The sequence below is a fragment of the Astatotilapia calliptera genome, chromosome 6 (assembly GCF_964374335.1).
Source record: "Astatotilapia calliptera chromosome 6, fAstCal68.1, whole genome shotgun sequence".
Classification (NCBI taxonomy): Eukaryota; Metazoa; Chordata; class Actinopteri; order Cichliformes; family Cichlidae; genus Astatotilapia; species Astatotilapia calliptera.
Genome location: NC_137427.1, coordinates 25,496,218 through 25,510,836, shown reverse-complemented (window position 1 = coordinate 25,510,836; position 14,619 = coordinate 25,496,218). Strand labels below are relative to the sequence as shown.

The 14,619-nt window shown below is 39.8% G+C and overlaps 1 protein-coding gene across 5 annotated transcripts in view; it reads left to right on the top strand.

The window, feature by feature from the left end:
• Positions 1 to 14,619, top strand: part of fam13a (family with sequence similarity 13 member A) — a 53,660-nt gene that overhangs the window by 19,982 nt on the left and 19,059 nt on the right. For all 5 annotated transcript variants that reach the window (XM_026171294.2, XM_026171293.2, XM_026171296.2 and 2 more), the window contains exons 8-9: positions 4,001 to 4,245; positions 10,127 to 10,168. In XM_026171294.2, the coding sequence (XP_026027079.2) occupies positions 4,001 to 4,245; positions 10,127 to 10,168 (287 nt within the window). The remainder of the gene's footprint in view (positions 1 to 4,000; positions 4,246 to 10,126; positions 10,169 to 14,619) is intronic.

Genomic DNA, 14,619 nt, shown 5'->3' with positions numbered 1-14,619 from the left:
ATTTCTTCTCTAAGGCACGAACACCGCGTACAGTGGCTGAAACAGTTTACTCACAGCGAGCATCGCCGACACAACTCTGGCTGTCGAGGGAGTTATTATATTCCTTTTATTTATTTTCTTTTCGTCTCTTCTGTAGCTAACCGTTACTTTTTCCCCTTCTCCGCTCTCTCTCTTCACACATACACCAGGCAGTCCCGCTACACACATCCCGAATACATTTCCCATCAGGCTTCATCCTTAAAGGGCCATACCTGTAACACAGGGCTTGCAAAATCGCTAGCCCGACGTCCCGGGGCTAGCGATTTTTCCAGTCGGGCTACCAAAATCTATCTCAGCCCTGCCCGTCGGGCTATCATAGGAAGGAAAAAATATATGTCAATGCTTTTGCATTCTTTCGGAAATGTAGCTGGGTAATTATGTCATTGGCATCGGTGAGCCACTGTCAATATGTGACATATTGAAATCGCGTTTGAATTTGCGCTTGTTTTTTGCTTTCACTTTGCAAATGTCCAGGTGCCTTCTTTTGGCGCACCAAGTCACTCGGGTCAGAACATGGGGTGCCACCATCATCCCACTTCTGACACCAATGTGGCGAGCTCAGACAACGAGGAGACGGAGGTGTCGTTTGGTCTTGCTTCCCGTGAGCTAGCCAGGGAGCACAGCCGTTTATTGACATCTGCAGAAGAACACTGCCGCTAGCTAACTGCTCAGCGCGGCAACCGCACAGCAACAACAACAACAACAACACACAGGGCGCCCTCTGACCCCGGAAGGACACACCGTCGCAGCGAGAGGGCGTCACCCGTCACTATGGCAACATAAACAAAACAACTGTACAAACAGAACCCCGAACAGCCCTGACCCGCTACAATATGCTGCTGAGAATATAGCCCAGAAGAAGCGTATAGTATAGCTTTTATTTTGGAAAGAGCCATTTCTCTGTAATAAACTCTCTTTTCCAAAGATGAGCGATTCCTCAATCAGATACGCAAACGCGCGTTGCAACTTCTTATCTGGTGCGAGTCTTTTATTTTGACAGCGAATGCGCACATGCGGACCACTTATGTGCACCCGTGTAAATAACATAATGTTCTGCCGGGTGTGTTGTTGGTTTTCTCTCGATTTCTGAGTCGACAAGCGCCTTTGTTACTGGGACCAGTCATTTTAAGAAAGGCCCCCATTAGAATCCATGAGAAATGCAAGAAATGCATTATTGCTCAGTCTGCAATATCTTTCCCAGAACAAACACCAATTGCAAATAACATACTAAAAATAAACCTGAAAAATCTGTTTAGAACAGCGTACTATGTTGCAAAGAGTGAACTACCACTGGCAAAATTTAGCAGTCTTTGCAAACTTCAAAAAGCAAATGGCCTAGATCTTGGTTCCACTGTCTCTTACCCGTGACTTCAGCGGAAATTTCAAATTCAGGATCTGACACAGACTGATTCATGTCCTACACAGTTCTTACAAGTTCATAGAAATTTCTGTTCAATTAGAACCAAGTTCTAAGTTGATGATTGTAATTTTTATACAATGTTGTAATTTGTTTTTCAACAACTTTTTGATTAATGTTTTGTTTCCTTTACAATATTATACTTTAATGTATAATATTGTAAAGGAAACAAAACAGGAAACAAAACATCAATCAAAAAAATTGCTCTCTTTTTTATTCGGGCTACTTACATTTATTTTTGGCTACCAAAAACTGAAGAGTCCCTGCCCGAAGGGCTACCAGGGATTTTGAAATTTTGAGAGCCCTGGATCACGTTGCACCATCAAGTAAACAGAGTTCAGTGAGTACTTGTTTTGTGGCCAGCCACAGCTTCCTTTTTTATTGTAGCAGGTTCAGAGAGAGAAAACACAGAGTTCTAAATATTTCATTTGGCTTTGTTTGAAGTCTTTTGAGATTTTACTCACAAATTATAAGTTAATCCATGATTTAGAAACCAGGTCATATCCTCATTTAGGTTTGTCAGGAATTTTTGGTCTCTTTCGCTCCTGATTTTTGTTCTAAATGCGTAGGCCAAAACCAAAACCGGGTGTTTAGCCCTCTGTTTGATTTGTATGGCTGTGCCTTTATTGAGAGATATAACATGATTTCATGTTATCTTCTGGCTAAAACCGCAGTCACACAGGCCTACAGGCCAGTCTGCAACCCCTGGCCACAAATGGACATTCTCTGACTAGTTGGAAGTTGCTAGGCTGTCGCCAGGTGAAACTGATTTCAAAAAGGGTGCTGCACCAAAATCCTCTCTACAACACAAGGAAAGTGTAGCTGTTGACTGGAGTTTGCATGGAAGGAACACTCACAAACTACTTATTGAGCAATAGAAAAAATCTAAAAAACAAACAGAGATTGCTCACTTTTCACAGTAAAAGTTGTACCATAAACAACACGTTTCTAATGGCACAACTGTTTGCAGAAGAGTCAGTCGCTTCCGTGCAAACCACAGTCTGCCGCTGCAATCCTGTAGCAGCCAAAGCATTCACAAGGAGTCAATTTTACAGCAACAGCCAACTTCCACAACTGCTCTCTAAGCAGTAGTGGAATATGCATTTTTCCCTAATAACTAGTGGCTGCTATTTAGTCACCAACAAGCTTCTAGCACGATTCAGTTTAAATTTTTAGCTAATCCAAAACTGAAGAATTGATGAACTCATGCCATGGCAGTAAGTTGTTTGTCCATCCTCAATTCACACGAATCATTGGCTGCTGGTCAGATTTTAGTGAAATTATCACACAATGGTTACCTGTCTTCATCAAAATTGTGCTCAAGGTCGAGTCACGTTTATGATTTTATGGGCAGTAACTTGTGAATTGTGATGGACTGTGAGCAGGATGACTTTTTGTTTTTGAACACAAAGTTGTTTTATTAGAGACTGGAGAAATGTATTTATGTGTTCATTTATCCAATTGGATGTTGTTTAGTAGTAAAAGAAACATTAAAAATAAACACTAAAGATATCTTTTTATTCAAAAAAAGGAAAATACAAAAGTAGAACATCAAAACACAGAACGTAAGGAAATACAGTAATATAGAGAAACCAGGCTATGGTAACATCTTACCTTTACCAAACACTGAAGTCCATTATCACAACACCCATTTCTACCATCTCTCACCATGACGTCTCCCCAGAGTGTGATGCAACATGCTTCAATCCTTTGCTAAAAATAAGCTGATGTCCACATTTATTTTCCCCCTTTTCCTCCCCTGCAGTTTTCCTGTGAACGACCGATTTAGCTGAATCAATCACAAAGCTCTGAGGGGCAAAATCCATACCAGGTCTAGCTAAAGAAGTTTGTTCGACTAATAATGTTCCCAATGATCTGCCCATTAAGTGCATCAGTGACTAAATGTCTAAATGGGTTGCTGCATCCATAGATTATTGTACAGCCCATTAAGTTAAACCCCAAAATGGAAATGTTCCTCTGATAATTGGTACAAAGACGAAAAAGCCTTTTAATTCAGCCTGCACACGCTCATCTAAAGACAAGCCCATTTTAGTGTTGGATATTTCTGGCCATTATCGATAGTTAAGCTAGTGTCAGACCCATTTGATGCTCCCCACAGCCAGCTATTCAGCTTCAGTGTGCGTGAGCAGCGAGTGCTCTCCACATGAGCGAGAAGAAAGCTCTTCGGCACGTTTCTCCTTGGTTTAGCTGGTCGTGACTCGGAAATGAAAAAGGGTAGTTCTCAGAATGTGGCTGTAATTAGGTTAAGATTCTTTTCCTATACAACAGTTGACGGCTCACGCTGTTTGTACCCTCTCAGAGTCAGCACGGTAAGGTTTATAAGATAGCTCCTTTTTTCCCTAACCCTTTTCCAGAAGATCCTCGAATGCATGCTTTATAGTTTATAGCAACCTGAGCAAAGGTGTCACGTGTGCATTTCTGTGTGTTTGATTGTACAGAAATGTTATCGGCAGTGTATCAGTTGCCTCCCGTGCTATCTCAAATTTCCCCTCACGAGACCTCTCACCTTTCTCTGTGACACAGGTGAGGAAAGGGAAAATTGACAGCATGACTCAAGTGGTCCCCCAACCCAGCCTCTCTTCCAGGGCGCCCTACCACGCAAAACCTTTCTCCATACCAATAGTTTTGCCCCTGACCTCAGAGCTAAGGACCCCCAGCGCAGAAGCAATGGAAACTACACCCATGTCTCACCAAGCCACCTCAGACACTGCCTCCCACGTCGACCCTCATGACGTCAGCCTCTCTGAAAGCATGAAGGGCCTCAGCAGGTGAGTGTGTCTGGTGTAAATTATAAAAAAAAAAAACCCATTATCGATGGCTATGTGTGATTTATGTTTAAAGTGTTATTTGTGAATCTTGTTTTTCAAAAGAGTTTAAAAACCAGGCTCATTTACTCTGAAAAATGTGGCCAGCCACTCTTTCAGTTTTATGACTTTATTAGCATCACAGTATTGTCTGCATGATGCTTATGACTGGTGTAAAATCATGTAACACACACAGCCACACACTTCACTGCTAGATGCCTGCATGACATTAAAAGATACCTTATGGAGTGAAATATGAAGGAGGGGCTCTTTTAGTGGTAAATAGTTCATGACTCCTGTATACATATGCAATGTGGTGTTAACCAAAGAACCTGTAGCCTGAGCCCGGTGGCAGCGTTTGTTTGGCGTGCAGAGCAGCCTGTCACAAGAAGCTGAAACTGGAAACCTCTTGGTGTTAAGTGCCGTCCTGGAATAGCAAGACTGCAGCTGTGTCTGTTGTTGAGGTTTTGCTTTAACTCGGAGTTTAGAGTAGAACTGCGTTCAATTGAACTTCACTCGTTGGCCAAAAATCACTACTATACTATTTAACATTAGCCTTTTTTTAAACATGCTACTATTTATCCCAGTTTTTCTCTTTACATAGTGATAAATCAAAAGTGCGTAGAATTGGATGCGGGAAGTGGAAAAACTGCAAATTATAAGATATAAGCATGTCGCATGTGATGCTTCCAAGTATTTGGATAAAAAAAAGGTGACGACGTTTTTGGCTTCTGTGACCTTTAGTATAACATTAATCAGTGTCTGACTCCTGTCATCACAAGATCCTTTTACGCGTTACATAAAAGTTTAGTTTGACACGCAAACATAGAAACAGAGACAGCCATGCGTCCTATGAATGAGCAGAAAAAGTATTTGCCCCCTTCCTGATTCTTTTGGGGGGATATTTGTTATTCTTACATGTTTCAGATCATCAAACAGATTTTATTATAAGAAAATCGCGTTTGTAAATGATGATAATTTCATTTATTAATTGAAAAAAGCTATCCAAGCCTTGCCCTATGTGAAATATATTCATTAACTGTGAATAATCACATTTGTTTTGGTTTTTTCGGAACGGTGAGTTCAGTGATACGAAATCAGGAAAAGGGCGATATGTCTTTCACAGCACTGTGCTGCAAGGGTTTATATACATATAGCCAAGATCATGCACTATATTAACCCAGGTGCTGGAGTCAGAAATGCCTGGAATACATTAAAACCATTCTGTGCTTCCAAGGTGGCAAATGCTTTTGTCACCATGTCAGAGTGAGAATAAATCTTCAGGTGGATTTTCCCCACACCCTAAAATTCTCCTGGTCCACTTGTATCTGGTGGCTGTTTACCGAGTACCTCCATAATGTGCGTCAGCAATCTGAACTCACTGGTATTTAGTATTAGGCACATGCGATGTGCCAAAAGACTTGAATTACTTCACCATGTCTAATGCAAGAAAGCAGCAGATGCTCTATAGTCGTGTCTAACAAACTGCACTGTGGTATTTTTTGTGGTGTTTATAGAAATTTAATTTTCTGTTATCATGTGAAAAAATGCTTTACCATATAAGTCAAAATGATAATTTTCCACAAATATAAATCTGTGTTTTCATGTCTGTAGCTGTAACTCATGCCGGGCTGGCAGCTTGCTCTCGCTTTCTGTAGGTATGTGTCAAAGAAGTCTGTACCAGCATAGTGCTGCTTATACCACAGCTGGACCTGAACTGTTTTAGATCCAGTTTAGCTAAAATGAAAAGAAAAGTGCAGATTTATCTTGTCCAGGATAAGTTTGATTAAAATATGCCTAAAAATATGCTATACTTTTTTAAGGGAATAAAATGGGAAATCAGTTTAGTTTGCATCAAATTGATGGTAAAGAGAGCACCACATCATCGTTGTTTGTTGTTGTATCATATTAAATCTAACACATCGTTTCACAAACTGCTCCCATCCCGGGTCTTCACCACAGACTTAAGATCAAAATAATCCTTCTCAGGAGTTCCTGGAAGTAGCTCCACTTGTTGTCCACTTTGCTTTTTTTCTCTTCTGTATGTATCAGAATCCTCCATACACTAAGTTTGTTTGCCTCCGGCCGTCACCTGTACCTGAAATATATCACATTAATCTGATTCATCGTACAGGCCACTCTAGCCAGCATAGCAGAGTCATGACAAGCTGTTATTCTCTTAGCATTGCATTGTTGCACACTGGGAATGCATACTGGCTTTTCTGTTGAGTTGCCATGGTTCAGTGAATATCATGATGTAACCGCTGAGATTCTTAGAAGCCCGTTGGAAAAAGGTGTGAGTGAGGAACATTGCAGTGTGCTGTGAATGCAGGTTCCCTGTGGGTTAGCAGTATTGTTGGCCGCCTGTCAGGAGGTCCCGTCCATCAGCCTGAACATCAGACAGCACACAATGTATTTGTAGAAAGAAGCTGCTGGCTAGATCAAACTGGTTTTCTAACAAATTGCATACTGGTGTATTTTTTTTTTTCCAACACTCATATGAGACGGTGGCCGTCAGCTGTCACTCACACTGTAAGTAAGGTAAATATTTTGCTTGGCGCTCTGATCAGATTTGTGCTTATCAAACTAATAACTAATGACTGTCATATTTCATTTGTAAACCATCTAGACTGAGCTTCTGTGTTACCTTAACAATGTAATAAATATGTAGTGAATATAAAGGATATACAGTACAAGCAAAAGCAAAAAGTTTGTGCATTCAGTGAAGTCATGCTAAATTCCACTTTATGTTTGCAGCACCCGCTCAGATAATGGGTTTACGTAGCTTAATTTTAAGATTAGCAATGCAAAACACAGTGACAGCACCTACAAAGTAATGTCATGGAAAATGTTCACGTCGAGATTTTTAATCGTACGTCTCCTGTTGTTGTCGTTGTCGTGTGTAATGGAGAAATTTGGGGTGGGGGGCAAGGTAAAGAAGGACTCGGTGAAAGCAAAAAAACTTACAGCTAGATTTTTTAGGTGAACATCGGGACTACGTTTTTTTGTGGGGGTTTTACACATTTTTAAAAATGTTGAAGAAGCAGAGCGTGTCCAGATTGACCAACTTGCCATTAGTAGCTTTCCGCTTAACTCAAAGGGATCAGGCATTGTTGGAGTATGCCTACAAAAGCTTCTTGTTATCCCCTCAGTAAGGTAGTGGGTAAGCAGGATTTCCGCTTTTTTCTTTTGCAATTCACAGCGGCAGTGACGGCACGCACTATTTTAATACGCTTGCCAGACTGTGTAACACCCGGTAAGAACATGCGGATGTGGGGGAGAAAAAAACTCACCCGTAAAGCTGCAAAAGAATTTGGAAGAGTTATGTAGTTGAAGTACCCCTTCACTAAAACAAGGAGTGTATGCACATTTTCCGTACATTGGCCAATTTAAGAAGACTTTTGAAGCTCAGTAAACTTTGGCCCAATTTGATCGTGCCTGACTTGAAACCGAAATCCTTTGTTTTGAACTTGTTGATGTGCTGCCCGGATGGCCAAAGTGGTCCGCCCTCGCGTCAACATGCCCGCTGCTTACAGTAAGCCAATTGCAGGAACAGCACGTAGCAAAGCAGTAGAGTACTAAATATTGAGTGAATCTGATCCACAATAACATGTGCAAGCTGCTGACTAACTGTGCTTGTTTGATGTCATAGGGTTTATGTTCTTATGTATCTGACACTCATACTGAGATATATAAACATTCAAACGAGTATGTTTGATCAGTTTGCTTCAATCTAAGGAGAGGGAACTATTGCTGGAGAGATTAGTGTTGGGTTCACCACACACATTACTTCTCTCTTTTTATAGTATTGAGTTACTTCCTATGTAAAGTAACATTATAATACCATTTACTTCATGACATCCATGCTACTGTGTAACATCACCTGAGATGTGCTGTCAGGCAGCTACAGCTACGTCCGCACATTGAAGCAATGCGCTTGTTACACATGACTGTGACGCTGACAGGAGGTAATTAGCTGGCATTTCAGGATCTGGTTGCCTAGGTAACCCTGTACCGGCTTGAAGTTGAGAAACATTTATCTCGGGACCTGCTTTACATCGCTAGCAGTTATTTTGCCCGTCGTGGCTTGGAGTTGCCAAATATCATTCACTTTCTTCTGTCTGTGGTCACCACATCACTGCAAATTGTTTCCTGTGTGGACGCAGCTCTAAAAATATAACGTTGAACTTAACATATTCATGCACAAGGAGAGCATGGACACATCTTTAATCTTTATCTTTTATTTTACTATCACGTTATTGTTTCTTTGCACTGTAAATTCAAAATAATGTTCATATTAAACCTGTCAGGTGTGTAGACTGCCATCTTTGTTTTCCTTCCCACACAAACTGAGATTTTTTGTTTTGTTTAGTTTTCTGTTTTTTTGGAGAAACGTGCATGCGCATGAATTTTTGTTTTTTATAAAAACCACTCAGCAAGTTGAAGGGTTATGTTTATACCAATATTGTAATACTAATTAGTTCAACAATTAGTTTTCCTATTAAATGTCAGATTACCATATTAGATTAAATTATTGCAATGTTGTATCTAATAATGATTGTTAAGACTTAGAGAGACAGCTTGACTTCTAACTAGCAGCAAAAGTACAAAAGTGCTTTAGTTATTACAGGTTTGGGTAATTAAAGTGTAAGTATACTATAAATAGTGTAATGTGCATACAATATACTCCTTTTATAGAGCTGAGTATAATACAAATACCATATTTTATGGTCAAATTGTATGTTTAGAGCAGCTGTGAGTAAATTGGCAGAGCAGGTTAGCAGTTGTCCTGCAAATTTCCAAATGCCCTTGAGCAAGATGTTGAAATCGAAGCCCAAAGAGTAAACATAGGAAACACTGCTGAGGTCAAGTGGCCTGCTTTTAACAACCATATTTGTTCAAACTTATAAAATTAGATGATCAGATGGTAAAAGTAATATTTTTCTCCCTGACTCTCTGTGTAGTTAATTAGCTGATTGTTTTGAAATCAAAGTAAAAGCCTGCACTGGATTGCAGTTACAAAACTATCTGCTGTTCCGTTTTTGGTCAGCATTTGGTAAACCAAACCTTTTGTCCCAATGTTATTTAGATCTAAATATAAAGCACTGTAAGAGTTGCTTACACAGCTACTATCTTCTTACAGAAACATCCAAATAAAGTCCTAACAGTTTTATAAAATGTAGTAATAAGTCATAGTGTTTTAAACTGAAAACATGCCTCTTTGTTTCCCTAATTTCTTGAAAATTGTTGATTAATTTGTAAAGTGGATGAATCGGTTTTATTTATTTAAAAGGTCTCATACTAAATTTAATGAACATACAGAAACCTTACTGAGATCTGTCAGCACTTTTTGATTTTTTAAAGGTTTAACATTACAACAGTTCACGTATTTGTACCAATCTTTTTTTTCTTTCCTTGTCTCAGATAATAAAGAACTGAGCTCTGCTTAGGCAAACAAAACCAGGCGATTGTGAAATTTTTTAACTAGGATATGAAAAAGTTAGGCAACCTCAAAATTAGTGCCAAGGTTGAGTTCCTCTTATTGTTGCATAATTTCATCCTGTGCTTCTGGCATACATGCAGCAGCAGCAGTAGCACCTCAGCCTATATTCCAGAGCAGCACATAGTTCTCTTGGTTCATAATAATTACCCGAGACAAGCTCCACAAAGGCACTGATCTGTAGCACTGCATGGCCATTATTCTGCAGACAAAAGCCAGTCTTGTGCATGTCCTTTTTTTAGCTGCAGGGAAATCTACTGTTGTGTGGGGAAATGTAATGTTTTGATCTCACAGGACTTTGCGCATCCTGCACGCTAATTGAGTCTGTTTGTTTTCATATTTCAGCTCCCAAGATGAAGACAGACCAGTATCTCCTTTCTACATGAGGTAGGCCTCCTGTATATGTGTTAGAAAGCAGGCAGGACGGGAACAGACTGTGTTGTTTTTGATCGGAGGTGTGGGGGAAGTGGCTGCATGCTGCCTCAGTGCATTATCATCAGAAACAATGAAGCTGCCAGTGAGAGGGGCAGCAGGGCAGCATGCACATGCAACAGTTTGCTCAACACTGTTTGGTTATTGTCGCAGAGACAGCACGTTGTCAGAAACACCGGCCAAGTAGAGGACGCAGCAAAAGACACAGTGTTCACAGATGATGTGCTGATTACAGATACATACGTGGACTCTTTTTTTAAAGTATATTTAATGCTGGCAAATATTTTGCACCAGCTTCCTCGTATGAATTCATGCCAGTAAAAAATCTTGAATAGTTTTATCCTCCTAAATGTGAGGATTTTCCTTTCTCAGCAATGTTTCTTTTAAAAGTCAGGATAACAATTTAGAGATAACTGATGGTGACAGTAATCTTTAGTTGAGGCAGTGTTGTTTCTCTCTGTGTATCTCTAAGTGATCACCTATAAACTCTTCCCATCCCCACTCACTTGTCATGCTCACGTTCATTGTGAGTAACTCCATTTCCTACTTGTCCACTGTCACATGCACACATCTAGTTGGAAGCACAGCTGAGCTGTCTGCTAAGGTCTACATGCATCTGTCACATACAAAGGCTCTCAGACTGCCACTTAGTTGGTTAACCTCAGCCCGGTCAAACTGGATCACAGATTGATGTATTTTATTTCATTTTATTTTATTTTCTGTTTTGATTTGCCAAGAGCCTCTGAAGGTCCTGGCTAACATCTGACTGTGGTGTAATACTGGATTACCTGAGCGAACGTTCCCGGTTACACAGTGCCGGGATTTAGCTGGCATAAGCTTCAGCTGGGAAAGCTTTGGAGTTGTTCCGTTCCCACTTTTTACGCCTTAAAGACCTGTTGACTTTAAAACACCAAAACAACCACTGACTAGAGAAACACATTATTTTGGTCTTACTGTTATTTGCAAAGTAGTTTTCTTAGTTAGGGGGTCCAGAGTGAAGCAATTAAATTCAGCAGTCCTTAAGCTTTTCTACAACAAAGAGTTGCCCTGTTGGCTTTTTAAACACAAAAAAATGCACAATAGGGGAATTAAAATGAGAAGACCTGTCATATCGTCACAGAGCAGACTTAAAAGTTCAGCAAATCTTACAGACGCTATAAAATTGGAAGTCCAAATTAATGTTTTGAGTCTGCCTGGAACTATATTTCTTTAGGATTTTATAAAATAATGTTTGTTTTTATCAAGATAAAGAAGACTTATACTGTTCTCATGCCTGTTTATAAAGTAGAAAGCTAAAGAATTTTTCTTGGATGATAAGACCTCGAGGATTACAGCGTTTGGATAAGAAACAGTGAGCCCATAATGCATGATGAAACCACAGCTTTGTATTGTGTTACCAGAGCCAGCATAGATATTTGCCCTTTTGACCCTATCTTTATAGGGTGTGGCTTCATATTTATTGCACAGACATGAGAATGGCCAGTCAGTCAGTATCACCAGCCAGAAAAGAAGGACATTTCATAAACACATTTATTTATTCTTAAGAATTTATTAGTATTAATATTTTAAGTTTGTGAAGGCGTTTCACCTCTCATCCAAGAGGCTTCTAAAGGTGGACGAGTCCCAGGTATTTAATCCCTTTGGAACAGGTCAATGGATCACTGTTGATCATGTGAGTCATCCCATGAGCCAAGGTGTGAACAAAGGCGAGGATCATTACCATCAGCGGGGGTTAAGGGTGGAACCACGGTGAAGAAACCTTGGATGAGAGGTGAAACTCAAACGAAGTCCAGTTTCCTTCTTTTTCAAGCTCTCAAGACGACCATGATCTGGATGAATGAGAATCTACACGGACATCTTCATTAATGCGTCATTATCACTTCCTCTTGTGTATCAGTTATCGATACACAGGCACTTTAAACACAGTCATGAGCACTGTATTGAGTTTCCCTGTAATTCCCACCCTCAGTCACAAAATGCCAGTCTAATTTTAGGCTGAAAAACTGGTTACCACTTGAACGCATGTTGAAGTGTAACACACCTTGGTGCTGCATAAACCTTTAAGATCATGTTGTCTCAGTCAAAAGTAACTGGAACAAACCTGAGCAAGACAACTGTTAGCTGACATGCAACTTGTTCTCCATGACTCTTCAGGTGTAAAGCTAAAAATAGTAGAACTAAAACAAATGGTATCAAGTTTGTTTAAAGACAAAACACTCATGCCGTGGTTATGGAGTAACAACAGAAATGACTCTCGGTGTACGTTTTTACAGCTAGGCAGTGAAATTTCACACTCACTTTGTTAATCTGCCGTTTACCTGGGCTTTTTGGCGTAGTTTTATATGTTAGAGTACTTTCTAGAAAGGATTGGTAACTTTGCCCGTTCATATCCTGGCAGTGATGTTCCTGTTGCGCTTGTGATGTAATGAGTCGTCCCTGTTGCCCTTCAGGTCTATTTTTCCCAGAGTTCATAGCTAAGAATGTCTTTATTACTCACCAGACAGCCATCCCGTCACATACCACAGTGGTTTTACAGTTACCTCTTCAGCTGAAACCAAGTCAGTGGGGCACTACGCTCTCTGGGAAGTGATGCCATCTTCCTCAGAAAACTGCAACACTTCTTATATCATGTGCCAACCAAAAGACTATTTGGCTCGACTATAGCTGCTAAATCTTCAGGAACCAAAATCTTTTGTAGGTAGTGATGCTAAGCTTAAATGTCTAAATGTTTAGACTAATGTCTAAAAACCAATATGGATGGAATGTTTTTTGCTGAATTTTTAACTAGAGTACAGCCCACTGTGTATGGTTTTAATTTCTGATCCATATTTAGTTTTTTTTTAGGTTAAAAGAAGACAAATAATCATGTGTTACTCCTTTGGTTGGCTCTATCGTATCCCGAGATGAATCTGAGAGTCACGGGATCATTTAGATATAAATACATTTTTCCTAGCTTCCTGTACATCTAAATCTGGATCTTTTTCGTATGGGAAACAGTTCAAGCTGAAGTCATGGTCCAGGATGAACAGACAGTAGTACACAACTTTTTTGTTGTAAGCAGCCGCAAGCTAAAAAAAAAGCCATGATCTACTGTCATGGTGCTATATTTGCAACTTAGAGCATGGCCTTGGTTTGTTAGTCAGAGTGCCATAAATGTTTCTTGAATTATGACAGTCATCAAGTCATAGACCAAATATGTAATTGACTGTCTTATCACCTTTTACCCCCGCCTGCCTTTCGCATGGGCCACAGCCCTAGAAAGTTGTAGACAGCTCTAGAAACGTCTGTCGTATTTTAGGCTTTAGTATAGATCGAATGTTCAAAATGTGACATTTGTGACAGCCACTGAATCAACCATCCCTTTAACTTGTCGCAGATTTGTTACACGGTAGCAATTTTCTTAACATGATATAACCAAGGCGTTCAGTTTCTGCTTCTGTCACAACTTCCCCTTTCTGTTTTTCCCTCCGTTAAAAATGAAACTGCACTGAAGAGAAATGTGATTTTGTTTTCAGGAATTTGTATTTGTGAGTAGAGAAACAGAAGATTTAAAAAAAATCCCATGTGGATTATTTGAATTCCTTATACTTGTGAGTACTTTACAACTTTGTTACTATTACACAGTGCAGCAGGCTTGCTTTTAACTCGGCCCGGCATCCTGCCTTATAGATTTGTTATAGATTTGGTAATATCAGTACATGCCTGTGGCATGTTACACAGCTCCACCACAGTCACCTTCACAGTACACCATCATGCCATTATTATCTGGTCTTTCATCAGCGATCCCATTTCCAGTTGTTATTACTGTCAGCACCACTGTTTATGGAAGATTTCGTTTGAGGTCACCCTCGAAGATGTTGAGGAAGCTGTAGTCCAGGAAAAGCAGACATGATGTCGATCAGTTGGTCGAGGCCAAAGCAACTTCCTGAGGAGAGCGGATTTTTCTTTTGCTGTGCCAACTTAGTCACAAGAGTAATGTGTTAATGTAATTATGATCTAACACTTAGCTAAATATGTAATAAAAAAAAAAAGACCAAAAAGAAACCACTTAAAACTCATTCACCCTGTAACCTATAAAATGTGAGAAAATGACCCTTTACATCCTAACCCTACGGTCACAAAAGATAATGTTTAAGATTTTTTATTTACTTGTTTTTTCTCAGTTAGACTTTGTAGGAGGGAAAATACTGAAACATCGAAATATTTTCAGACGTCTGAATAAAACCTTTTAAAGATGTTTAAGCAGTGGTGATGTAACAGCGGTGTTATGTTTTTTTCTACAAGCATTCAGTTGAATCCAGGTACTTACACAGGTTACAGACACATTTCATGCTGCATATAGTTTACAATCCTATTGCTTTACCCTACAAGTATTTAACAAACAGAGGGCGTTAAAAATAAAACCA